We start from the raw sequence: 27865 nt of genomic DNA, 5'->3' as shown, positions 1-27865 counted from the left end.
AAGGGCTGCGGGGGAGGGAGGTGACAAGGGGGATGGGGCATCAAGATGGCAGCTTGGAGACTGTGGGCCGTGTGGCTGGCAGCCAGGGGACGCGGCGGCCTCTGGGGAAAGAGGGGTGCGGGGGTGGGGAGCAAAAAGGAAGCCACTCCTTAAGCCGGTCAGCTGGATGCTGGAGCTAGGAGGAAACGTGAGCCCTGCAAGTTCCATTCTGCATCGTAATGGTGGGGTCCATCCGATGCTACCAAATGGCGCTTGGCGCTGTTGGGCTGGGGGATGACGTGATGTCTATTTCTGGGCCTCCTGGCAGCGCCGAGGCTGTCCTTCCGGGGCCTTTGTTCCCTGTTTCCCTGGGCCGGCTTTTCAAAAAGGGGGACTAACCCGCGTTGATGCTGGCGGGGGCGCGATCCAGGCCGGAGGGGGAGGGGCGAAAGAGGCCCAGCCTGGGGGAGGCCGCTTTGTGTACCGCAGAAAGCATTACGTCATTTCAGAGCGGCTGGTCCCCGACCCAGCCCTGTGGGTTCCAAGATTAGTTTTACACTCCCGGAGCAGAAAGTGGAGTGGAAAATAGGGAAGAAGGTGGCAAAGACAAGCTTGAGAAGGAAGTTTTTTCCTCTTTGGGGACTCCTCCGGTATATGCTAAAGGAGCAAACTTCCTGTGTTATGCTTTCCTGGCCAAAAAAATAAAATATAATTGCCCTGCTTCTCCTTAATTCTACTACAGTTTAGAAGGGGGAAGCCAGTGAGAGTTGCTGCCAAAGAACCTTCTTATTCCTTCAGGGATTCTATTCCTCAGACAATCCAGAAGGTTTGAGCATCGGGACTCCAGTTTTTAGGGTGGAGACACAATCCAGCTAGGAAATGGCTTTTCTCATTCCTGAATAAGAGGTGCAGTGAAATGAGCAGAACCCAGTGTGTTCTATCCTCTCAGAATAAGGAAGAAGAAATCAAATCAGATGTATTCAGATAACAGATCTTCACACTCATTAACTACTTGTTCTCACTTATTCCCCAAGGCTAAATCTTGATTGTATTTTTTCTTCCACTTCACCTTCCGCATCTTTATTCTTTGAGTTCTAAGTTCCCAAAACAAAAGTCCCTTTCATGATCACATGAGCAATCCATGATTTCTTCCTGTTCTTTTTCTTCTTATGCCCTTCCAACAGATTCCTTTCCCTAACTGCAGTTCCAGAATCCTTGAAAAAGGAGATGGTGTGGAACATAATACAGTGATTTCTCTTAGAGGGACTATTATTGGAAAAGGGAAAATAAATTGTATCAGCCTGTTACATACTACATTTTATTTAATCCTAACAAATACCCTTGACTGTATGTATTATTATATATACTTGCCAGACAAGGAAACCAAGGCTCAGAAATAAAATAACTTGGCTAAAGTCAAACAAATGAGTAAAGGTAGTGCTAGTTTTTGTTTTTGAGACAGAGTTTCAATCTGGTTGCCCAGGTTGGAGTGCAATGGCATGATCTCGGCCCACCACAACCTCCACCTCCTGGGTTCAAGTGATTATCCTGCCTGCCAAGTAGCTGGGATTACAGACATGTGCCACCACGCCCGGCTAATTTTGTATTTTTAGTAGAGACGGGGTTTCTCCATGTTGGTCAGGCTGGTCTTGAACTCCCGACCTCAGATGATCTGCCCACTTCGGCCTCCCAAAGTGCTGGGATTACAGGCCTGAGCCACTGCACCTGGCCAGTGCTAGAATTTAAACCAATGTCTGGCTGAAACCAAATTTATTCTCATTCCATTGTATTATATTGGCCTACTTGACAGTGAAAGGCTATGTTTAGGAAAGGGGGTATCAATAAAAGCAGTTCTGGTCAGAAGCTGAAGGAGCTGGCCAATAGCCCAGTGTGTCTTGCAGTTTTTTAAACCATTACAGAGGGTCTTCTACATAGAGAACTACCACTTCCAAATTTTTCACATCTCATAGAGTACTTCATTTCAAATGCCACAGCACTTGGGTGATACACCAAGCCAACACTCAATTATCTATGACCATGGAGGACAAAAGGAGCGAGAATCACAGGTCACTGCAATTTATAGCTACTTTAAAATACTCACTTCAGCCATTAGTTTCAACTTCCATTTCCCACCAAGCTTTTGACTAAAGCAAGACAGAGAGCTCTAGGTTTCAATATCTTTGATGTTTCTAGCTCATTGTCTTGGGTTTCAGGGAGAGAGGCAAGAGTCAACAAATACTAAAATGAAGAAAGGACAGCAAAAATAGGAAACAAGGCCAGGGGGAACACCTAGATAATTCAAAGACGCGTTCATCTGTTTCTCTTCCTTTCCTTCTCTATCCTCCTGGAATATGAGAATTCTTCATCTTCTCCCTTTACTACCGTATCTCCATTTTCTTTTTTTTTTTTTTTTTTTTTTTTTTTTTTTTTTGAGACGGAGTCTCACTCTGTCGCCCAGGCTGGCGTGCAGTGGCGCGATCTCAGCTCACTGCAAGCTCCACCTCCCGGGTTCACGCCATTCTCCCGCCTCAGCCTCCGAGTAGCTGGGACTACAGGCGCCCGCCACCTCGCCCGGCTAGTTTTTTGTATTTTTAGTAGAGACGGGGTTTCACCACGTTAGCCAGGATGGTCTCGATCTCCTGACCTCGTGATCCACCCGCCTCGGCCTCCCAAAGTGCTGGGATTACAGGCTTGAGCCACCGCGCCCGGCCTCCATTTTCTAACAATAAAAGTTGATGCATTGTAAACATGTAAGCAGCAGTGGGTTCCTGCTCCCCCGCCACTCACTGCTGCAGAGAATAAATCTGTGATAGAGCCAAAAGAATTGCCCAGGTGTCTCCTTATCAGCCTTCAGATCTCTCTTTATGATTATTCTTAAAAATATGCCTGTCTTGGTAGTTTCCTGTCTTCCTCTTCTAATAGAGACAATGTTCAGTTTCACTAATGAGTAGCAAGCAATTTGCAGGAAAGCACCTGATTGATGAATGGAGAGCCACTTCCTTAGGCTGTGCCCATTCTTATTGGCAACTGAATCCAATTAGTTGTTCAACCAAATATTTACTGAACTCCTATTAGAAGCAAGAGACTCTGAGAGATTCAAAGATCCATAGGATATTCCTGCCTGCCTTCAAGTATCTTACTACCAAGGCTGTCTCCATTTTGTGAAAACTTTCCCTAAAAGCTATTTCATTTAATACTTTGAGACTAAACACTAGTATTATTCGGTATGGATATAGACATAGTCACCTTGATTTATTTTGTTAATAATGTTTTGCTCCTTATCTATATTATTTTAAAATGTATCTGGGTACAGTGGATCATGCCTATAATTCCAGCAACTCAAGAGACTGATGAAAGAGGATCTTGAGGCCAGGAATTCGAAACCAGACTGGGCAACATAGCACCTTGTCTCTATAGTGGCATGGGCCTGTAGTCCCAACTATTCAGGAGTCTAGGGTAGTAAATTTGCTTGAGCCCAGGAGTTCAAGACTGCAGTGAGCTGTGATTGCACCACTGCACTCCAGCCTGGGCCACAGAGTAAGCCCATGTCTCTAAAATAATAATAATAATAAATATATATAATTTTAAATAAAACGTAACTCTTCCTTGGTTAGGCATGGTGGCTTACACCTGTAATCCCAGCAATTTGGTGGAGACTAAAGCGGGAGAATTGCTTGAGCCCAGGAGTTCAAGACCAACTGGGCAATATAGTGAAGACTCATCTCTAAAAAAAATTTAAAAATTGGCTGGGCATGGTGGCTCACACCTGTAATCCTAGCACTTTGGGGGACCAAGGCTGGCAGATCACTTGAGGTCAGGAGTTCAAGACCAGCCTGGCCAACATGGTGAAACCTGTCTCTACTAAAAATACAAAAACTGGCCGGGCGTGGTGTCACGTGCCGGTAATCCCAGCTACTCAGGAGGCTGAGGCAGGAGAATCGCTTGAACCCGGGAGGCAGAGGTTTCAGTGAGCCGAGATCACGCCATTGCACTCCAGTCTGGGCAAAGCAAGACTCCATCTCAGGAAAAAAAAAAAAAAAAAAAAAAAATTAGCTGGGCGTGATGGCACATGCCTGTAGTCCCAGTTACTCAGGAGGCTGAGGCAGGAAGATCATTTGAACTGGGGAGGTCAAAGCTGCAGTAAGCTGTGATCATGCTACTTCACTCCAGCCTGAGCGACATGGTGAAATTCCATCTCTATAAAAAATACGAAAATTGGCCGGGCGCGGTGGCTCAAGCCTGTAATCCCAGCACTTTGGGAGGCTGAGACTACGAGGTCAGGAGATCGAGACCATCCTGGCTAACACGGTGAAACCCTGTCTCTACTAAAAAAATACAAAAAACTAGCTGGGTGAGGTGACGGGCGCCTGTAGTCCCAGCTACTCGGGAGGCTGAGGCAGGAGAATGGCGTAAACCCGGGAGGCAGAGCTTGCAGTGAGCTGAGATCCGGCCACTGCACTCCAGCCTGGGCGACAGAGCGAGACTCCGTCTCAAAAAAAAAAAAAAAAAAATACGAAAATTAGCCAGGTGTGGTGGCATGTGCCTGTAGTCCCAGCTACTCAGGAGGCTGAGGAAGGAGGATCACTTGAGCCCAGGTGGTGGAGGTTGCAGTGGGCCAAGCTTGTGCCACTGCACTCCAGCCTAGGCAATAAAATGAGACCCTGTCTCAAAAGAAAAAAAAAAAGTAAGCTCTACCACAATGCCTGGCAGGGACATATAAATTTACACAAAAAATAGCAGTTTTATCATTGTCACTGCGATACACAATATTACATGGGTATTATGACCAGTGCAGATGAAATTATACCTGCCTCTCATGTAATCTGGACATTATGCTCATAGTATTGTGCTTATCATGCCCATAGGCTTTCTAGAGAAGATAAACCTTTCATCCAGGTTTGGAGGGAAGAAAAAGATATGGATTCGTTGGAGAGGATAGGAAAGGATACCTCTAATAGAAGGGAAAATAGTAGGCATTATACTAATTATAGTCCAAGCTTGTGGTTGCCTAAATTCCTAAGTCATTTTTGACTCATCAGTGAGGTTATTGACTATAAATAGGTTTTCAAGTCCAAATAGAAATTTGCATTTATCCCTGATATATGTAATCATCTTAACTCAATCCCTTTTTTTTTTTTTTAAGATGGAGTCTCGCTCTGTCACCCAGAATGGAGTGCAGTAGCACAATCTCAGCTCACTGCAGCCTCCGCCTCCTGGGTTTAAGCAGTTCTCTGCCTCAGCCTCCTGAGTAGCTGGGATTACAGGCACCTGCCACCATGCCTGGCTACTTTTTACATTTTTAGTAGAGACAGGGTTTCACCATGTTGGCCAGGCTGGTCTCAAACTCCTGACCTCAGATGATCTGCCTACCTTGGCCTCCCAAAGTGCTGGGATTACAGGCATGAGCCACCACACCCGGCCTCAATCCTCTCTTTCTAATCTTCGGAGGCTGTTTTGAATTCACTGACTCTTTTGTTCACTGAACAATTACTATGTACCGCATAGTTCTAGGACCTGGGACTATAGCAGTGAACAAAACAGACAGAGTTGCTGTTTTATTAAGCTTGTCTAGTGATCGAAGACAGATGATAAATATATGACAGGATAATAAGCTCCATGAAGAAAAATAAGGAAGGATGATGGGAACATTATCTTACTTGGGGCAGACAGGAAATACTTCTCTCATCCAGTGAGGTTTCAGGCTCACAAAAAGTGAAGCAGTGAGCTGCACAGATGCCTGATACAAGAATGTTTCAGGCAGGACACGGCGGCTCACGCCTGTAATCCCAGCTCTTCGAGAGGCTGAGGCAGGAGAATCACTTGAACTTGAAAGGCGGAGGTTGCGGTGAGCTGTGATCGCGCCATTGCACTTTAGCCTGGGCAACAAGAGCGAAACTCCATCTCAAAAAATAAAAAAAAGAATGTTCCAAAAAGAATCTGGAAAATGCTGGAATTATGTCTATTTCTTTTTTTTTCCTCGCTCTGTTGCCCAGGTTCGAGTGCAGTGGCATGATCTCAACTCACTGCAACCTCCACATCCCGGGCTCAAGTGATCTTCCCACCTTGGCCTCCCAAATAGCTGGGACTACAGGCATGTGCCACCATGCCCTGCTAATTTTTGTAATTTTTTTGGTAGAGATGGGGTTTTGCCATGTTGCCCAGGCTACATTTATTTCCTTAGTTCTCCCTCCCTTCCAAATGGTCCCCTAAAAAGTAAAGTAGAAAACTATAGACCTTATCTGGACCTTTAAGGCCTAAACCCAACTTAGCCTCAATGAACTTGAGGGAGCGAAAAAACTTGAAGGTCCAATTTGTGTGGGAAAAGATAAGACTAGGGTAAGGGAAACAAAAAAAAATATTTCTATTTCTCTCTCTCTCTTTTTTTTTTTTTTTTTTTGAGATGGAGTCTCAGTCTTTCATCCAGGCTGGAGTGCAGTGGCACGATCTCTGCTCACTACAACCTCCACCTCCTGGGTTCAAATGATTCTCCCGCCTCAGCCTCCTGAGTAGTTGGGATTACAGGTGTGTGTCACCACACCTGACTAATTTTTGTATTTTTTTTAGCAGAGACAGGGTTTCGCCATGTTGGCCAGGTTGGTTTTGAGCTCCTGACCTCAGGTAATCTGCCTGCCTCGGCCTCCCAAAGTGCTGGGATAGCAGGCGTGAGCTGCCACACCCGGCCTATTTCTCTTTAGTTATTTGTTCATCCAACAAATACATATTAAGTACCTGCTATGTGTTTTAAGTGCTGAGGGTACAGCAATGAACAAAACAGACACAAATTTTTGTCCTCATGAGACTTATATTCTAGTGAAGATAAATAATGAATTGTAAAATAATGTGTGTGGGGGTGTTTATTCTTACATATTTGTGTATGTATTTTATATTTTTTTTCTTACATGTGTAGGGGTATGTGTATCAGAGAGAGATAATGACAAGGCACGTTGAAAAAATTAAGGCTAGGAAGAGTGGGTGGCAAGAATGGAGAAGATTGCACTTTTAAATAGGGGAGTGAGGAAAGGCCTAAGAAGGTGACATTTGAGCAAAGATCTGACATTTTCCACTAATAGGGAAGAAAACTCCTATGTCTTCCAGCGAATGATTTATTAAGGTAATAATAATGAAAAGAGAAAGTCCCTATTTCTTCCTATTTAGAATAATATATGTATAAATAAATACATGCATGTATATATACACACACACACACACATATATACATATACACCTATTTTTGCCTACAATGGATATATTCATCCTGGAGGAATACTTTTTTTTTTTTTTTTGAGACGAATACTTTTTTTTTCCATCGCCCAGGCTGGAGTGCAGTGGCACGGTCTCAGCTCACTGCAACCTCTGCCTCCCAGGTTCAAGCGATTCTCCTGCATCAGTCTCCCAAGTAGCTGGGATTATAGGCACATGCCACCACGCCTGGATAATTTTTTATGTTTTTAGTAGAGACGGGGTTTCACCATGTTGGTCAGGCTGGTCTTGAACTCCTGACTTCAGAGTCCGCCTGCCTCAGCCTCCCAAGGTGCCAGGATTATAGGTGTGAGCCACTGCACCCAGCCTTGTATTTTATATACATGGGAGCTAAAATTTTGGAACATATTTTGAAAGTACATAAACCCAGAGTTCTTTCTTTTGGCACCCATCTTTTTTTTTTTTTTTTTGAGACAGAGTCTCACTCTGTTGCCCAGGCTGGAATGCAGTGGCCAATCTCAGCTCACTGCAAGCTCCACCCCGTGGGTTCACGCCATTCTCCTGCCTCAGCCTCCTGAGTAGCTGGGACTAGAGGCACCTGCCACCACGCCCGGCTAATTTTTTGTATATTTAGTAGAGACGGGTTTCACCATATTAGCCAGGATGGTCTCAATCTCCTGACCTTGTGATCCACCCGCCTTGGCCTCCCAAAGTGCTGGATTACAGGCGTGAGCCACCGTGCCTGGCCCACCCATCCATTTTTAACACCCTGAGCACCCTACCAAGACCATCTAAACTCAGGTCCACATCCTTCCACCCTACCTGACAGTGAGTCAGTCGATGCAGGCCTTGTTCTGGATGCTATGGAATATCCTCCTGAAACTAAAAATCTTGTGTAACAGTTGAAGTGAACAGGTGCCCATGAAAAAGGTGACCTTGGAACACGTACAGAGCAGCTTTATGTGAAGCACAAATCAATATGAGCAAACCAAGTCTATAAATGCTGAGAGAAGGTCTAGAAAAGAACAGAAAGTCAAGTGGGGTGCTTCAGAGAAGGCTTTCTAGAGAAGATAAACCTTTCATCTAGGTTTGGCCGGGAGGAAAAGCCATGGAGTGGTTGGAGAGGTTGGGAGAAGGTGCCTCTAATAGAAGGGAAAGACTCTGAAGCCCAGATGAGCACATTTTGCTTTAGAGGCTAGACTGCAGATTAGCTTGGCTCCAGCAGCAGCAATGAGCAGGGGAAATCTAGACAGGAGGTAAAGTCCACCCGCCCTGACACACCTCTGGTCTCTGCCTTCAGATGTGTCACCGGTGGTGGCCGGCCTCATTGGGGCCTCTGTGCTGGTGGTGTGTGTCTCGGTGACCGTCTTTGTCTGGTCATGCTGCCACCAGCAGGCAGAGAAGAAGCACAAGAACCCACCATACAAGTTTATTCACATGCTCAAAGGCATCAGCATATACCCAGAGACCCTCAGCAACAAGAAGAAAATCATCAAAGTGCGGAGAGACAAAGATGGTCCTGGGAGGGAAGGTGGACGTAGGAACCTGTTGGTGGACGCAGCAGAGGCTGGCCTGCTAAGCCGAGACAAAAGTCCCAGGGGGCCTAGCTCTGGATCTTGTATAGACCAATTACCCATCAAAATGGACTATGGGGAAGAACTAAGGAGCCCTATTACAAGCCTGACCCCTGGGGAGAGCAAAACCACCTCTCCATCATCTCCAGAGGAGGATGTCATGCTAGGATCCCTCACCTTCTCAGTGGACTATAACTTCCCGAAAAAAGCCCTGGTGGTGACAATCCAGGAGGCCCATGGGCTGCCAGTGATGGATGACCAGACCCAGGGATCTGACCCCTACATCAAAATGACCATCCTTCCTGACAAGCGGCATCGGGTGAAGACCAGAGTGCTGAGGAAGACCCTGGACCCTGTGTTTGACGAGACCTTCACCTTCTATGGCATCCCCTACAGCCAGCTGCAGGACCTGGTGCTGCACTTCCTCGTCCTCAGCTTTGACCGCTTCTCTCGGGATGATGTCATCGGCGAGGTCATGGTGCCACTGGCAGGGGTGGACCCCAGCACAGGCAAGGTACAACTGACCAGGGACATCATCAAAAGGAACATCCAGGTGAGTAGGAAGTGTGTGTTGGGGAGCAATGGTAGGTTGGGGGAGAAAATATCTCAGGGGATAAATGGAAGTGGGAGGGGAGTGGGATGGGTGGCAAAGAAGGGCTATAGAGAGGAAGCTCTTGGCTGTCAAGAATAAGCAGTGGTCAGAGTAAGACAGAGGACCTGGCAGATTAGGTCTCCTCTAAGCAGCAACTTCCTGAGGAGAGAAGGTCAGATAGCTTCCACCATTTCACTTAGTGGTTGGCATCCTGATGATGCTCAGCTTACTTGGAACAGGCTGGCCTACCAGTTGTAGATCCTCCATCATATCAGGGATATGGGGGCTAATTTCCTCTCCAAATGATGTGATCTTCCTCCAGTGAATTTATTTTTCACAGCTGAGAAGCTAGGACAATAGTTCAGTAATTTTTCCCTCAGCTTCCCTTTCCCAACCTAACCTAGGGTTGTAAATGATACCATGTACATGTCTCTTTTTTTTTTTTTTTTTTTTTTTTGAGACAGAGTTTCACTCTTGTCCCCCAGGCTGGACTGCAATGGTGCAATCTTGGCTCATTGCAACCCCCACCTCCCGGGTTCAAGCGATCCTCCTGCCTCAGCCTCCCGAGTAGCTGGGATTACAAGTGCCCATCACCACACCCGGCTAATTTTTTGTATTTTTAGTAGAAACAGGGTTTCACCATGTTGGCCCAGCTGGTCTTGAACTTCTATCCTCAGGTGATCCACCTGCCTTGGCCTCCCAAAGTACTGGGATTACAGGCGTGAGCCACCGCGCCCAGCCGTCATGCATATGTCTCCTTATGACCATTTTACAATGCAATTCAGTGAATTGCTTTACCCTTCTAGGCCCAAGCCTTTGCCATAGACACTTTCCCTCTCTCCATTTCTCCTGTCCTCCCTCTTTGTATTAGAAGAGGGACGAGGGCCCTCCATCCTGTTTTCTCTCCCCCTCTTCCCACTGGATGGACATTGGCTCTTGAGTTGTCATTTCAGGAGTACAGTAAATGTAGCCCCATCCAACCCCATTAGTTCATTTATTTCTTCCACAACTGGGGAGGCAGTCAAATGCTGCAGTTAAACACTTGGGCTCCAGAATTGGACTGCATGACTTTACTCTCCAGCTCACTACTTGCCAGCTGTGTGACACAGGTGAGTTACTCGACCCCTCTAAGCCTCTATTTTCTCATCTGTAAAATGGAGCTCATAATATTGCCTTCCTTACAGGGTTATGAGAATCAAATGAGATAATATGCCTGGCATATGATTGCTCTTGAAGAGGTTTCATTTTATTGGAGGAGAAAGACAAATATTTTTTGCAGTTTCTCTATAGTGAGTATGGTAGGTGCTATGAAGGAAGTTGCTGAAATTTTAAACTTAGAGTTTCATGTCTTTTTCAGGGTATAACGTAAGTGGTTAAAACAGCAAGGACTTTGAAATCAGACTTGAGTTTAAGTCCAAATTCCATCAGCTAAATGACCTTGGGCAAGCTGCTTCACTTTCTTTCTTTCTTTTTTTTTTTTTTTTGAGACGCAGTCTCGCTCTGTCGCCCAGGCTGGAGTGCAGTGGCGCGATCTGGGCTCACTGCAAGCTCCACCTCCCGGGTTCACGCCATTCTCTTGCCTCAGCCTCCCGAGTAGCTGGGACTACAGGCACCCACCACCATGCCCAGCTAATGTTTTTGTATTTTTAGTAGAGACGGGGTTTCACTGTGTTAGCCAGGATGGTCTCAATTTCCTGACCTTGTGATCCGCCCGCCTTGGCCTTCCAAAGTGCTGGGATTACAGGCGTGAGCCACCGCGCCCGGCCGAAGTTTCAGTTTCTTATGGGACTAGAGTAGGATGATGATTTTATGTAGCCACTAGGACATAGTGAGCCTTCAATAAATTGTGACCGTTACTACTATTGTTATTTCTATTATTAATCAAGTTTGATACCTGGGTGATGCATGTGGTTTGTAAATATTTACATTTTGTTTTGACAAAGTGGAGGAAGACAAGGGAGGACTGAATTGGTGAAGGAGATTAGGAAAGAATTTCGAGGCCACTAGAAACAACTGCACATCTCCCAGAAAGAGCTCTGCCTGGGAGCAGATCATACTTATTTCTTTTTTTTTTTTTTTTTGAGACGGAGTCTCGCTCTGTCGCCCAGGCTGGAGTGCGGTGGCCGGATCTCAGCTCACTGCAAGCTCCGCCTCCCGGGTTTACACCATTCTCCTGCCTCAGCCTCCCCAGTAGCTGGGATTACAGGCGCCCGCCACCTTGCCCGGCTAGTTTTTTGTATTTTTTAGTAGAGACGGGGTTTCACCGGGTTAGCCAGGATGGTCTCGATCTGCTGACCTTGTGACCCGCCCGTCTCGGCCTCCCAAAGTGCTGGGATTACAGGCTTGAGCCACCGCGCCCGGCCTCATACTTATTTCTTGATACCTTTTTTTACCTGCAAGCCCTCAGTGGACTCAGTGGGGAGACAGGAGGCTCAGGATTGGATAGAAGAGGCTCCTAAGTTAGCAGGTGCAGAGTGAGCAGTGAGCACCCAGGAAGAAGGTTTGCCTGCCGAAGAAGGGCACTGTGTCAAGTCTGGGTCGTCAACAGTGGGGAGCACACTCTGCGTGTGTGTGTTCTTGCCTTCTCTGTTCTGTAGCAGGCACCTGTCCCCCTGCAGCCAGCCCAGTCCTGCCTTTCATTTCCTGAAGGAACCGCTGCTGCCACCTGGCACACTCAGATTCTTGTCACAGGGGCCAGGGAAGTCCAAGAATCTTGAAGAATATTAGACACATTTGGTCAGAGCATAAACAAGACACTGCCACATCTTGTGGTTCTCAATGCCAGGATACAATGAGACATCCCAGAGTCCAGCACTGCAGGGGTTTTCACATCCTCTGAGATTGGAATCAGAAGGTGTGAACAGAAACAGATGCAGGGGCCTGTTTCATCCCCTTCTCTCCCCTTCCCTCTCCTCCCATCTTTTTTCCTCAGGGCTCTGCCCACCCATTCCGCTGTTTCCTTATTCCCTTCACAGCGGCTCCCATCCTCCACTCCTTCCCTTGTCTAACTCCTTAAAGGAGGGAGCCTTTCCAGTACACCCTTCCATGTGACTCCAACCTTGGTAAAGCCACCAACCAGCTGAACTCCTCCAGACAGCTATACACTTGCAGCCCAAGGCTGGGAGTGGAATATGGCTCTGTGCCAAGCTGCAGCTGGGAAGAGATTGGCAATGAAAGGGACTGATTTGGGCTGGGAACAAAACAGTCTCAAATCAAGGGCACTGGACACAGCACAGACAATGGTATTTGCTAAACTGCCAGGGGCTCTTGGCAAGAGCCACATTTCTTTCCACTTTATTAACTCCCTTGAGGAGGGATAAGCCAGGGCTAGGATCCTGAGCAACACACGCCCTGGAGGAGGCCCGAGATAGGACACCCAGAGCCTGTGCAGCACCACCCCAGAGCTTTCCAGCCTCCCAGGCTTCCTAAGCCCATTTTCCCACCCAGTGCCCATAGGCAGGACTATGTTCCATCTGAGCCATGGCTGTCATCTCCCTAGTCACTCATCCACTAGGTTCCCTAGCAGTGCAGGCTGCAAATGTCTATCCCAAATCCTCCCTACTGCAGCAAAGTAGGATCTCCCCTAGGTGAACATGAGCTGGAGCTGCCCTGGACCATGCCACACTGGCTGTAATAGGCTTTTTCCTGGTCTGGCTTACACAGACCAGGAAAAAGCTACTGCACTCTAGTCTGGATGACAGAATGATACCCTGTCTCAAAATAAAATTTAAGAAAAAAAGAAAGAGGAAAGAAAATATGGCCAGGCACAGTGGCTCCCACCTGTAATACTAGCACTTTGGAAGGCCAAGGCGGGAAGATTGCTTGAGCCCAGGAGTTTGAGGTTGCAGTGAGCTATTACCACAAACTGCACTCCAGACTGGGCAACAGATCATGTATGTGTATTGCAGGGAGGAAAAGGGGTATGGGGTTGAATGTTAAGGTTTTGTTTTTCTATGGTTGTGATTTAGGGTAGAGGTGGCCCTTAGGACATCTGGCCCCAAGAAGGGTTTATTGAGGTTATGTTGGTCCACCTAATACAAGGGCTCCTTGGCTAGAACATCACTCTGAAAGAGGTTCTGCTAATTATAGGAAAACAGACTATTCCTTGCCTAAGTATTATTTCTTCTGAGTGTATTCTTTAGGACCACTGTTCCTGTTCCTCTGTTCCACTGAAGGAGCAAGGAGATTGCTCTCAGACAGCTGAGCCCCGCAGCTCTGTCAGGCATGAGAAAATCCTTTCTCCCCCTTGTCCTTCTGCTTGCCTGCCCCCCAACAGGGCCTTTACCTCACTAGGCCAAGGGGCTGGGAAACAGAGCTTGCTCCCAGCCTTCAATGGCTCTTTTGAAAGAAAGAGCCATTGACATAGCTACTTGGAATGGGAATTGGGTAGAAAGAGAAAAGGAGGGGGCCTGAGGGAACGACATTAAACTGCCTTCAATGCAGGATGGAGTGGCATTCAGGTGGTGTTGTGGCTACAGACTTGGGCATCGCAAAGTGGTGCTGAGTGGGGACGGGCATGCTGCCAGTGTGAGATGGCCCAAGGTGAAGGAGGGGTCAGATGGAGGACAGTTGCCTGAGGAGTGATTTTTAAGGGAGAAAAAGATGAAAATGGTAACCAGAAGTTGTCTACTTTCCAAAAACACTAGGAAAGAGGCACGGGGATTTTGATTACAAAGATTTTGCTAGAATATATGATTTAGGATACAGAATTTTAAATAAGTAATCAGGAAACCTAAGCTATAATCTTGTCATTCATGTTATTCTTGCAAATAAAACTGTGCTTTTAAAATCAAATTTTGTCTGGGCGCGGTGTCTCACGCCTGTAATCCCAGCACTTTGGGAGGCTGAGGCAGGCAGATCACAAGGTCAAGAGATCGAGACTATCCTGGACAACATGGCGAAACCCCGTCTCTACTAAAAATACAAAAATTAGCTGGGCCTGATGGCATGTGCCTGTAGTCCCAGCTACTCCAGAGGCTGAGACAGGATAATTGCTTGAACCTGGGAGGCAGAGGTTGCAGTGAGCCGAGATCACACCACTGCACTCTAGCCTGGCAACAGAGCAAGACTCCGTCTAAAAAAAAAAAAAAAAAAAAAAAAAAAAAAAAAAATCAAATGTTGCTTTTCCCCTCACCTATCCTTCCTCCGTGTATAAAGTTAGAATCATAGTTAAAGACTGCATATTTAGTATTTAGATACTCAGTATTGAAGGAAGACCCCAGAAATTGATATCAAACCTAGCTAACATTTTATTATTATTCATGGAAACAGAGGGGAGCAGTAGCCAAAACCATGCAAAAGTCCTTTTTAGATCAGTGCTGTCTAATGATGATAGAAATGTTCTATATTTGCACCATGCAGTGTGGTAGCTACTAGCTACATGTCGCTGTTGAGCACTTGAAATGTGGCTAGTGTTAACTGAGGAACTATAATTTTAATTTTATTTAATTTAAATTAAAATTTAAATAGGGGCCGGGCGCGGTGGCTCAAGCCTGTAATCCCAGCACTTTGGGAGGCCGAGACGGGCGGATCACGAGGTCAGCAGATCGAGACCATCCTGGCTAACACCGTGAAACCCCGTCTCTACTAAAAAAAAATACAAAAAACTAGCCGGGCGAGGTGGCAGGCGCCTGTAGTCCCAGCTACTCGGGAGGCTGAGGCAGAAGAATGGCGTAAACCTGGGAGGCGGAGCTTGCAGTGAGCCGAGATCCGGCCACTGCACTCCAGCCCGGGAGACAGAGCGAGACACCGTCTCAAAAAAAAAAAAAAAAAAAAATTTAAATAGGCACATGTAGCTAGTGGCTACTGTATTGGATAGCTCAGTTCTGAATGTTTTGGAATCCATTCAATTTTCTTTTCCATAAGGGATTACTTTTTTTTTTTTTTTTTTTTTTGAGACGGAGTCTCCGTCTGTAGCCCAGGCTGGAGTGCAGTGGCCGGATCTCAGCTCACTGCAAGCTCCGCCTCCCGGGTTTACACCATTCTCCTGCCTCAGCCTCCGGAGTAGCTGGGACTACAGGAGCCTGCCACCTCGCCTGGCTAGTTTTTTGTACTTTTTAGTAGAGACGGGGTTTCACCGTGTTAGCCAGGATGGTCTTGATTTCCTGACCTCATGATCCGCCCGTCTCGGCCTCCCAAAGTGCTGGGATTACAGGCTTGAGCCACCGCGCCCGGCCGGGATTACTTTTCATTTGATGTGGCTAATAGTAAAAGTGAGTTTATATTCACTGATTACATTCTGACTTCTAGCAAAATGAAACAGCCCAGAAGTATACTGGTTGGCAAGGGCAACCAGACTGTAATTCAAAACTGGCCGAGGGCTGGGCATGGTGGCTCACGCCTAGGAGCACCTTAGGAGGCTGAGGTGGGTGGATTGCTTCCACTCAGGAGATCAAGACCAGCCTGGCCAACATGGCAGAAACCCTAGACGTGGTGGTTCACACCGGTAATCCCAGCTACTCAGGAGGCTGAGACACCAGAATCACTTGAAGCCAGGAGGTGGGGGTTACCGTGAGCTGAGATGGTGCCAGTGCACTCCAGCCTGAGTGACAGAGCAAGACCCTGTCTCGAGGGGAAAAACAAACAAAAAAAACCAAAAACACACTGGCCGAGGGACCAAGCATGGTGGCTCACACCTGTATTCCCAGCACTTTGGGAAACTAAGACGGGCAGATCACTTGAGCCCAGGAGTTTGAGACCAGCCTGGGCAACATAGCAAAACCCCATCCATCTTTACCAAGAACACAAAAATTAGCTGAGCGTGTTAGCACATGCCTGTAGCCCTAGCTACTCAGGAGGCTGAGGTGGGAGGATCACTTGAGCCCTGGAGGTCAAGGCTACAGTGAGTCAAGATCACACCACTACACTCCAGCTGGGCAACAGAGTGAGACCCTAGCTCAAAAATAAAAATAAAATAAAATTGGCTGAGGGTACTTCCCATGGACACAATTAAGAGCTGACAATAGGCCGGACATGGTGGCTCACAGCTGTAATCCCAGCACTTTGGGAGGCTGAGGCGGATGGATCACGAGGTCAGGAGTTCGAGACCAGCCTGACCAACATAGTGGAACCCCGTCTTTACTAAAACTACAAAAATTACCTGGGCATGGTGACACACGCCTGTAGTCTCAGCTACTCGGGAGGCTGAGGCAGGAGAATTGCTTGAACCCAGGAGGTGGAGGTTGCAGTGAGCCATTGCACCACTGCACTCCAGCCTGGACAACAGAGCAAGACTTCATCTCAAAAAAAAAAAAAGAAAAGAGCTGACAATACATATGTTATGGGTAAGAACAAAATGTGGGGCTTCTCTCTAGCCGAGAAAAACCATGCAAATATTTTTAAAGTTGATTCCCTTTTGTATTTCAATTTCAAAAGCTAAGGGGTGGGTTTAAACCTTGGTTAGTTTTTTTTTGTTTGTTTTTTTTTTAGACACAGAGTCTCGCTCTTTCACCCAGGCTGGAGTGCAGTGGCACAATTTCAGCTCACTGCAACCTCCACATCCCGGGTTCAAGCAATTCTCCTGCCTCAGCCTCCTGAGTAGCTGGGATTACAGGTGTGCACCATCATGCCCCACTAATCTTTTGTATTTTTAGTAGAGACAGGGTTTCACTATGTTGGCCAGGCTGGTTTTGAACTCCTGACCTCAAGTGACCCGCCCTCCTTGGCCTCCAAAGTGTTAGCATTACAGGCGTGAGCCACCATACCCGGCCTAGTTAGTTATTTTTTATACCCTATGAGAGACATTTCCACATGCTCCTAGGATGAAACATAGACTGAAGAAATTTTTTTTTTTTTTTTTTTTTTTTGAGATGGAGTCTCGCTCTGTCGCCCAGGCTGGAGTGCAGTGGCCGGATCTCAGCTCACTGCAAGCTCCGTCTCCCGGGTTCAGGCCATTCTCCTGCCTCAGCCTCCCGAGTAGCTGGGACTACAGGCATGCGCCACCTCGCCCGGCTAATTTTTTGTATTTTTTTAGTAAAGACGGGGTTTCACCGTGTCAGCCAGGATGGTCTCAATCTCCTGACCTCGTGATCCGCCCGTCTCAGCCTCCCAAAGCGCTGGGATTATAGGCTTGAGCCACCGCGCCCGGCCGACTGAAGAAATTTTTAAAGTCATGTGAAATGTCACAGTTTCATTCCTTGAGATGACTTAAGGCCTACAATGAAAGCACAAACTATTAGGCTTATTCCTTGTTTTTTATTGATGAGTTAATTGGCATATTTGCTGCTGCTGTTCTTTCCAGCACCAGACATACCTGAGTAGATAGTGAACTAGGCTGGGAGCTTCTTAAGGATAGGATTCCTCAGTATCCATCTTTTCAGCCCTAGCTTCTAGCGGAGAGTGCTTGGCACTTAATAAGTAAGTGCCTAATAAATTGTTTTTGTGAGTGTGTGGTGTATATAAGGCTGGTGATGAGCATAGTCTATTTTTGCTCAATTTAAGACTTCCTGGAGTAGATGACATTTCTTTGGGTCTTTGAAGAATACAAGGAATAAGGTGATAGCGGGGCAATGATTTGTCCCGAATTTAACTTACTGTGTTCTACATTCCTCAAAACTCACCTCCTTTTGTTTTCTTTATCCTGGCCTCATCCCCACTTTCTAAAGCTAAAAACATAAGAAATAGTCCACCCTTTCCTCCCTCTTCCCTAGGCTTCACAGCCAATTAACTGCCCAAGTCTAAAAAGCCCTGACAATTCTTCCTGAGACATATTTTACCTCCATGTCCATCTCCTCTGCCATAGCCCTAGTTCCAGTCCCAATCATTTCTTCTGTAGCAGGTTGCTACAGAACAACGGAATCTGGTTTTCTGAGATGGAGTCTCACTCTGTCGCCCAGGCTGGAGTGCAGTGGCGTGATCAAGGCCTACCTCAACCTCCACCTCCTTGGTTCAAGCGATTCTCCTGCTTCAGCCTCCTGAGTAGCTGGTACTACAGGCATAAGCCACCACATCTGGCTATTTTTTCTATTTCTTTCTTTCTTTCTTTTTTTTTTTTTTTTTGAGACAGAGTCTCCCTCTGTCACCAGGCTGGAGTGCAGTGGCATGATCTCGGCTCACTGCAAGCTCCGCCTCCTGGGTTCACGCCATTCTCCTGCCTCAGCCTCCCGAGTAGCTGGGACTACAGGCACCCGCCACCTCGCCCGGCTAGTTTTTTGTATTTTTTAGTAGAGACGGGGTTTCACCGTGTTAGCCAGGATGGTCTTGATCTCCTGACCTCCTGATCCACCCGTCTCGGCCTCCCAAAGTGCTGGGATTACAGGCTTGAGCCACCTCACCCGGCCTTTTTGTATTTTTAACAGAGACAGGGTTTCACCGTATTAGCCAGGATGGTCTTCATCTCCTGACCTCGTGATCCTCCCGCCTTGGCCTCCCAAAGTGCTGGGATTATAGGCGTGAGCCACGGCGCCCGGCCTAATTTTTTTTTTTTTTTTTTTTTTGAGACGGAATCTCCCTCTGTCACCCAGGCTGAAGTGCAGTGGTGCAATCTTGGCTCACTGCAAGCTCCGCCTCCCAGGTTCACGCCATTCTCCTGCCTCAGCCTCCCGAGTAGCTAGGACTACAGGCGTCTGCCACCATACCCGGCTAATTTTTTTGTATTTTTAGTAGAGACAGGGTTTCACCGTGTTAGCCAGGATGGTCTCGATCTCCTGACCTCGTGATCCGCCCGCCTCGGCCTCCCAAAGTGCTGGGATTACAGGCGTGAGCCACCGCACCCGGCCCTAATTTTTCTATTTCTAGTAGAGATGAGGTTTCACCATGTTGGCCAGGCTGGTCTTGAACTCCTGACCTCAGGTGACCCACCCACCTTGGCCTCCCAGAGTGCTTGGATTATAGGCGTGAACCACTGCGCCCAGCCACAGCAGCCTCTTTTTGACAGGGTCTCGCTCTGTGGCTAAGGCTGGAGTGCAGTGGCTCGATCACAGCTCACTGTAGCTTTGATCTCCTGGGCTCAATCAATCCTCCCGAGTAGCTGGGTCTATAGGCACACGCCACTGCGCCCAGCATTTATTTATTTATTTATTTATTTATTTATTTATTTATTTATTTTATTTTATTTTATTTTTCAGAGACAGAGTCTCACTCTGTCGCCCAGGCTGGATTGCAGTGGTGCAATCTTGGCTCACTGCAAGCTCCGCCTCCCGGGTTCATGCCATTCCCCTGCCTCAGCCTCCGGAGTAGCTGGGACTGCAGACACCGGCCACCACGCCTGGCTAATTTTTGTATTTTTAGTAGAGATGGCGGTTTCACCATGTTAGCCAGGATGGTCTCGAACTCCTGACCTCGTGATCTGCCCACCTCAGCCTCCCAAAGTGCTGGGATTACAGGTGTGAGCCACTGCGCCCGACTACGGCAGCCTCTTAACTAAGCTTTCTGATGTTGGTCTTTCTCCACTTTAGTTCATTCTCCACCTTTCTCTGAAATAATAATCATTTTAATAAAGTGATGACAACCGGCCAGGCCTGGTGGCTTACGCCTGCAATCCCAGCAGTTTGGGAGCCCAAGGTGGGCAGATTGCTTGACCCCAGGAATTCGAGACCAGCCTGGGCAACATAGTGAGACCCTGTCTTTACAAAAAATACAAAATTTAGCCTGGCATGTTGGTGTATACGTGTAGTCCCAGCTACCTGGGAGGCTGAGGTGGGAGGGTCTCCTGAGCCCAGGAGGTAGAGGTTGCAGAAAGCTGAGATCTCACCACTGTCGTTCAGCCTGGGCAACAGACTCAAAAAAAACAATGACAGGTTTCCACTCCTATACTCACCAACCTCCTCTTGTATGGGTGCTGCTGACTCTGCTCTTTGGTAGTATCCCAACAGCCCTTTACTCCAGCCTTGCCCACCTTTCCAGGTTCCTGACCTACCCGTCCTATCAGCCACCCCTACTTCAGGCATATTCACCTCTCAGCCATTCTCTAAACACAGCTTACCTTTTCAGGCCCAACTCCTTTGTGCCAGCCACTCCTGTCCACCTGCCTGACATGATCATCTCTCTGCCCATTGCTTCATGGTTTTGTACCCCCAGCAACTCAGTCCAGGCATCAGCTGGTAAAGCCTTCCCTCAATCTCCCAGCTCTAGGTGCCCAGAGCACTTAGACAGGCTTCTCATTTCTCTGACAAGTCCCGTACATGCTTATTTACTTCTCTGTCTCTTCTACTGAGTGGTAAGCTCCTTGGGAGCAACAGCTGAGTCACATCAACTCTGGATCCTCAAAACCTGGCATGCAGTGCCTATGCAAATGTTCTTTAAAATGTTCCTGGAGGGGCCAGGCGCGGTGGCTCACGCCTGTAATCCCAGCACTTTGGGAGGCCAAGCTAGACAGATCACCTGAGGTCAGGAGTTAGAGACCAGCCTGGCCAACATGGTGAAATCCTGTTTTTACTAAGAATACAAAAATTAGCCGGGCGCGGTGGTGGGCGCCTGTAATCTCAGCTACTCTGGAGGCTGAGACAGGAGATTCACTTGAACCCGTGAGGCGGAGGTTGCAGTGAGCCGTGATCATGCCACTGCACTCCAGCCTGGGCAACAAGAACAAGCCTCTGTCTCAAAAAAAAAAAAAAAAAAAAAAGTTCTTGGAGGACTAGAGTTTTTTTTCAAGCTCAAAATGGAGCCTAGCATCACATTTAAAGATGGAGAAACAAAGATCAGGGTGCTAGGGAGGAAGCTGATTTGGCTGGAGAAGATACACTGGAGTGCACATTGGGGTGGGCAGAGCAGGTGTGGATATTCACCTTGTGAAATGCAGGGACTTGCCCAAGGCCATGTGGTGAGTAAGTGGCAAGGTTAAGATTCAAACCCAGTTTTCCTACCTCCCACCGTACAGTCTTCGAACTTTTTAAAGGTTAAGAACCAAATGAGAGGATGCACTTCTATAGTGCACACTATGTGCTGGGCACCATTGCAGTTTACAAATTTTAACTTATTTAATCCTTTTGATAATGCTATGTGGGGCCGGGCGCGGTGGCTCACGCCTGTAATCCCAGCACTTTGGGAGGCCGAGGCGGGCGGATCACAAGGTCAGGAGATCGAGACCACGGTGAAACCCCGTCTCTACTAAAAATACAAAAAATTAGCCGGGCGCGGTTGTGGGCGCCTGTAGTCCCTGCTACTCGGGAGGCTGAGGCAGGAGAATGGCGGGAACCCGGGAGGCGGAGCTTGCAGTGAGCCGAGATCGCGCCACTGCACTCCAGCCTGGGCAACAGCGTGAGACTCCGTCTCAAAAAAAAAAAAAAAAAAATGCTATGTGGTAGGTACAACCTTTCACCCACATTTTATAGATGAGGAATCCAAAGTACAGAGATGTTGAGTAACTTGTCCAAGGTCACAGATAAGAAATAGCATCTGGGCACGGTGGCTCATGCCTGTAATCCCAGCATTTTGGGAGGCTGAGGTGGGAGGATCCATTGAGACTAGGAATTCAAGACAAGCCTGGGCTACATAGTGAGACTCTGTGTATAGGAAAAAAAAAAAAAAGGCCGGGCACAGTGGCTCAAGCCTGTAATCCCAGCACTTTGGGAGGCTGAGACGGGCAGATCACGAGGTCAGGAGATCGAGACCATCCTGGCTAACACGGTGAAACCCCGTCTCTACTAAAAAATACAAAAAACTAGCCGGGCGAGGTGGCAGGCTCCTGTAGTCCCAGCTACTTGGGAGGCTGAGGCAGGAGAATGGCGTAAACCTGGGAGGCAGAGCTTGCAGTGAGCTGAGATCCGGCCACTGCACTCCAGCCCGCGTGACAGAGCGAGACTCCGTCTCAAAAAAAAAAAAAAGGCCGGGCGTGGTGGCTCAAGCCTGTAATCCCAGCACTTTGGGAGGCTGAGACGGGTGGATCACGAGGTCAGGAGATCAAGACCATCCTGGCTAACACGGTGAAACCCCATCTCTACTAAAAAATACAAAAAACTAGCCGGGCGAGGTGGCGAGCACCTGTAGTCCCAGCTACTCGGGAGGCTGAGGCAGGAGAATGGCGTGAACCCGGGAGGCGGAGCTTGCAATGAGCCGAGATCCGGCCACTGCACTCCAGCCTGGGCGACAGAGCGAGGCTCCGTCTCAAAAAAAAAATAAAATAAAATAGCCAGGTGTGGTAGCACACACTTGTAGTCCTAGCTGCTCAGGAGGCTGAGGTGGGAGGATTGCTAAAGTCCAGGAGATGGAGGCTGCGGTGAGCCAAGATCATGTCACTGAATTCCAATCTGGGCAACAGAGTAAGACCCTGTCTCAAAAAAAAGATAAAGAGTCAGGATTTGAATCCAGGCTACTCTGGTTCCAGAGGTCCTGCTCATAAATGCAAGGCTATGGCTATGCAGGCTCTCCATGCAAATTATTTAATATCAGAATATGGTTATAATGTATCCTTTCTGCCTCCTTGTTAAATAAAATCATAACACGTTTCTAGGCGATGAGCATCTTTCCAACAAACTTATCATTCCTGCACTTGTCCTCCCCCAGACTCTTCCCACTGCTCTGCACACTTTTTGTGCTCCGCCCTGCACCCTCTGACAGGATTCTCACCTGCCATTTCTTCCTCACAGAAGTGCATCAGCAGAGGGGAGCTCCAGGTGTCTCTGTCATATCAGCCTGTGGCACAGAGAATGACAGTGGTGGTCCTCAAAGCCAGACACTTGCCGAAGATGGATATCACCGGTCTCTCAGGTAGCAGCTATTTACTTCAACCTATTTCTTACTGTCTGAACCACCCCTGACTCCTTGCCCGTGGCCCAGATAGACCTCCACACTTCAAGATCCTTGCCTCTTTCAATTTAATCTACTCCTCTTTCTGTAGACATTCTCTTCCCAATGAGTGTCTACATCCAATAGATTTCCCTAGCTAGGAAGATTCTTCAGTTGAACAAATGGGGTCTTTACATATGGCAAGGTATCCTAAATAATATGCATGACAGGTGCTAAGAGAGACTTATCAAAAAGGCTGCAGGCATTTGTCTCTGTGCCCTTTAAAATACTTATTGGTATCATTCTTCAGACCTTACTTGAGAAAGTTGTTCTGTTCTATTCCTGCTTGGTTTCCTTGGCCCGTTGTCCAGGCAGGCAGACTCACATATGGTCAATGTGTGTTTATTGTGCAATCACTAAAGAACACATGGGGTGGCCATCAAAGATATGAACAACAGAGCCCCCCGCCTTTCCCAACATGAAATTACCATTACATAGGAGAGGACTGTGTCATAGGCCTGTCTCCCTTTTTCTTATCTCTTTGGGGGCCCCAGATCCTTATGTCAAGGTGAACGTCTACTACGGCAGAAAGCGCATTGCCAAGAAGAAAACCCATGTGAAGAAGTGCACTTTGAACCCCATCTTCAACGAATCTTTCATCTACGACATCCCTGCTGACCTCCTGCCTGATATCAGCATCGAGTTCCTCGTTATCGACTTCGATCGCACCACCAAGAACGAGGTGGTGGGGAGGCTGATCCTGGGGGCACACAGTGTCACAGCCAGCGGTGCTGAACACTGGAGAGAGGTCTGCGAGAGCCCCCGCAAGCCTGTGGCCAAGTGGCACAGTCTGAGTGAATACTAATCCTGTTCTTCTCTCCTCTAACCCCTGGGGCCAGGCTGGGGAGGGATGTGGCAGGGAAAGAGATGACAGAGAAGTGGACTCAAAACCTCATTTTAGTTGTAGAAGAAAATGTCTTACAAAACAAACTCAACAAAGAACACCCTACGTGACCACAGCTGCAGATCAGTTCTTAGCAATGATGTTTGATGTTTTTTTCTCCTTTGCAAGGCACTAGAATCTTTTTTTTTTTTTTTAGACGGAATTTCGCTCTTGTTGCCCAGGTTGGAGTGCAATGGTGAGATCTCGACTCACTGCAACCTCCGCCCTCCGGGTTCAAGCGATTCTCCTCCCTCAGCCTCCCAAGTAGCTGGGATTACTACAGGTGCCCACCACCATGCCTGGCTAATTTTTTATATTTTCAGTAGAGATGGGTTTCACCATGTTGGCCAAGCTGGTCTTGAATTCCAGACCTCAGGTGATCCACCCGCCTTGGCCTCCCAAAGTGCTGGGATTACAGGTGTGAGCCACCATGCCCGGCCTCTGTTTTTTTTTTGTTTTTTGTTTTTGTTTTTTGTTTCTTTAATGGGGGACAAAAGAGAGGGAAAGACCCCTACAAATCTATATATAACAATGTAACCATATACTTGCATGTCTAATACAAACTGAAGAAATTAGCCTAACTGCCAATATCAAGTTGCAGATTTTAATCCATGGAAATTGTGTTTTGTGCTGCATTGTATTTGCTGATTATCTGAAATTGGCTTCTTTTTATTGGGCTTTTCTGGAGAATTTCTCCCACTCCCCACCTCTGCAGAAGAAAATTTTGCTCTTATAAAACCTCATGTTTTCATCATTCCCATCTTTTCTTTTTATTGCCTCTTATATCTCTGCTCTTTGACCTCAAGGTCTAGAGGTCTGTAGTAAGCCAAGAAACAAAGGTGGGGTGAATGAGGCAAGGTTTGCAGGAGAAAGGAATTGAGAAATGGGGGTATTTTTGCTATCAGTCTTCTGCTATGAATTAGTAAAGGGTAGTCTATAATTAACTGACAGACCGAGCTGAAGCACAGAGAATACATCAGACTTATGCATCCAATACATCAGAACGTGGACTTTTATCAAACTTGATGACTTCTCTAAAAGGAGTTTGGAGACTTCAAATTCAGCTATAGGATAGTACCAATGAACACATCCAGCTGATCCCAAAAGCTGTTTTCAGGTATAAGGACAAGGAGAGAAGACAAGTGATGATGACAGCAATTCCCCTTTGCAGCTATCTACTGTAGGGACAGCCATTTCTTGGTTAATGGGTTGGAAGTTATCAGAGGTTTGAAGAATTACACTGGCCTTTGTTTTTCCAGAAATGCCGACCATGGAGATGCTTTAGAGTCTTCTTCTCAAATAGCTTAGATGTTGTAATTTTTGCTTCATAAAAAAAATGGGCCCTCAGAAGTTCTCCTTAAATTTTTCAATAAAAATGTAGCTCTTAAAAAAATAACAGGCCGGGCGCGGTGGCTCAAGCCTGTAATCCCAGCACTTTGGGAGGCCGAGACGGGCGGATCACGAGGTCAGGAGATCGAAACCATCCTGGTTGATACGGTGAAACCCCGTCTCTACTAAAAAATACAAAAAACTAGCCGGGCGAGGTGGCAGGTGCCTGTAGTCCCAGCTACTTGGGAGGCTGAGGCAGGAGAATGGCGTGAACCCGGGAGGCGGAGCTTGCAGTGAGCTGAGATCCGGCCACTGCACTCCAGCCTGGGCGACAGAGCGAGACTCCATCTCGAAAACAAACAAACAAAAAATAAAAATAAAAAAAATAACAGTATGACTGAGTGAATGAAGATAAGTTGGATTCTTTCAGAGCATTCTTTTCCTCAAAACAAGCTGCATAGTTCTAGGAACTTATGTCTTACCACATGGTGAAGGGATGGGGGAACTACAGGATGCAATTCTTCTTCTACCACTGGGCAATAGAGGTTGAGAGAGATTCAGCATATTTCTGGGATTAGAATTCAAGTCTCTTTACTCCTACAGCAGCTATGTCTCCAATGTTGAGACTTCTCAGATGGCACAGACTCCATGGATAATAGGTAAACTTGAGGCCAGGCACAGTGGCTCACGCCTGTAATCCCAGTATTTTGGGAGGCCGAGGTGGAAGGATTGCTTGAGCCCAGGGGTTCAGGACCAGCCTGGGCTACATGACAAAACCCCATCTCTATCAAAAATACAAAAAAATTAGCTAGGTGTGGTGCTGCATGCCTGTGGTCCCAGCTACTCAGGAGGCTAAGGTGGGAGGATCATTTGAGCCCAGAGGTAGAGGCTGCAGTGAGCCGTGATCATACCACTGCACTCTGGCCTGGGTAACGGAGTGAGACCCTGTCTCAAAAATTAATTAATTAATTAAAATAAACGAGGTAAACTCAGTAGGCAGTAGATATTTTTGCCCACCCGAGGAGGAACTCAGTCAAGCTGTTGCTTAACCGCTTGATCCAGGGCATGAAAGATTAGTTGAGTCCACCCAAGAACATCACTTTTAACCTTGCGTTGGTGAAGGGAGTCGGAAAGCTAAGTCTCCATGGAGAGGGGGTGATCTTGCTTTCAGTGTTCCCTTAGCTTTTGTGGATTTAAAACCACTCTGCTCCCCCTAAACCTTTTGTTTGATTTCAGCCCATGTTCTTGACAATGCAGAGCAATTCTGAGCAGTCACAAAGCCTACTCTCTGTTCTTGTCCCTGCCAACCCCCAACCCCATAATCTGACTCACTATTTCACCATCAGTTGGGGTCACACCACTACTCTCTGTCCTATACCCCATGAAATGTAAATACTGTATCATAAGTAGAAGAAAATAATTTTTGTTTTCTAAAAATGCATTTTGAGATAGTTTAATGTAAATCTGACAGGAGCATTCTGAAGCCCCATTAGGAAAAAATTTAAATGGTTCCTCTTCATCGCCTTAATGTCGAAAGATCAGAAACCGCTGAGCAAACCCGCTTTTGTTTCCTTCCCAGAAACAATGCAAAACAACAGGTGGAGATAGTCTGGTCTTTGCCCTGCTGTGTGTGCCTCTGTAGCTCCTCCTGACAAACGTCTGGGAAAACAGCCTCACCCCACTCTCCTCTCTCTTCCCCATTTCCTTGTAGCTTTATTCCTTGCATTCTTTGGGTCTACTGAGCAGTGGGTGCTGAGGTGACAGCGGAGGAACCAATTGTTCTGTAGCCTAGGAACTGCCTCAGTGTCTTTGCCAGAAAAAGGCAAAGAGGCGGACAGTACAGGGCTCCTTCCTCCTACCTCAGGCCTGATCCATCGTGCCCTTGACTTTGCTGTCCCAAAGTTTCTTAGCTGACTTTGGCTTTCACATTTGTTCTTTCCAGAGCTAACTGATAAGAGTGGAGGAGGAATGCCTCCTCCTAAGAGTCAGTTGAAAGAAAGACAAGAGAGTCACATCTTAGCTTTTGCACAAGGCATTCGTGGTCAGGAATAGGTTAGGGAATGGTCACTCCTGATTTTCCAACAGTCGCTCCTTCTCTGCAGATATCTTCCTTTGGGAAGACAAGAATTTTTCTTAATAACAAAGATCCCTTTACGAGTTATTCCTTCTTTCAGTTCATCTCACTGGAGCACAGCCAAGATGGACATGTTTATGGATAGTGCTCTAGATGTGAAAACAGATAGAACTGGTTTGTGGGACAGGGGCAGCTTGCTTAGGAGAGGGAATAACGCAGGTCCCTTTTCTTGGAAGGCTTGCACTATGGCCATGACAGTGACATTGCCCTTACCATGATCCGTCTCCGAAGTGGTTGTCTTTCTTTACCTTGTGTCTTCTCTTGTAAAAATGAAACTCAAAAATAAAATAAATGTGTCAAATTTTGAAAAAAAGAAAAACTGAAAAAGCTAACATGAATTGTGTGAAATTGCATAATGCTGTAATGCTAACCTACAATATGTAATGCTATCTTGTATGTTGAATTTGTTAATGCACCACACAAGTGCAAAATAAAGACTGATTCACATTAAA

The 27865-nt window shown here is 47.0% G+C and overlaps 1 protein-coding gene across 2 annotated transcripts in view; it reads left to right on the top strand.

The window, feature by feature from the left end:
- LOC105498024 (synaptotagmin 11) overlaps positions 1–27865 on the top strand; it is a 28560-nt gene extending 695 nt beyond the window's left edge. The window contains exons 2-4 of one of the 2 annotated variants that reach the window (XM_011769771.2): positions 8480–9306; positions 22869–22989; positions 23562–27865. In XM_011769771.2, coding sequence (XP_011768073.1) covers positions 8480–9306; positions 22869–22989; positions 23562–23872 — 1259 coding nt within the window. In that variant the 3' untranslated portion in view covers positions 23873–27865. Of the gene's footprint in view, positions 1–8479; positions 9307–22868; positions 22993–23561 lie in introns of both variants that reach the window. The other variant, XM_011769770.2, reaches the window with a different exon arrangement.

Source organism: Macaca nemestrina, chromosome 1, assembly GCF_043159975.1.
Source record: "Macaca nemestrina isolate mMacNem1 chromosome 1, mMacNem.hap1, whole genome shotgun sequence".
NCBI lineage: Eukaryota > Metazoa > Chordata > Mammalia > Primates > Cercopithecidae > Macaca > Macaca nemestrina.
Note: the sequence above shows the minus strand (reverse complement) of the source record. Positions and strands in the feature narration are given on the sequence as shown.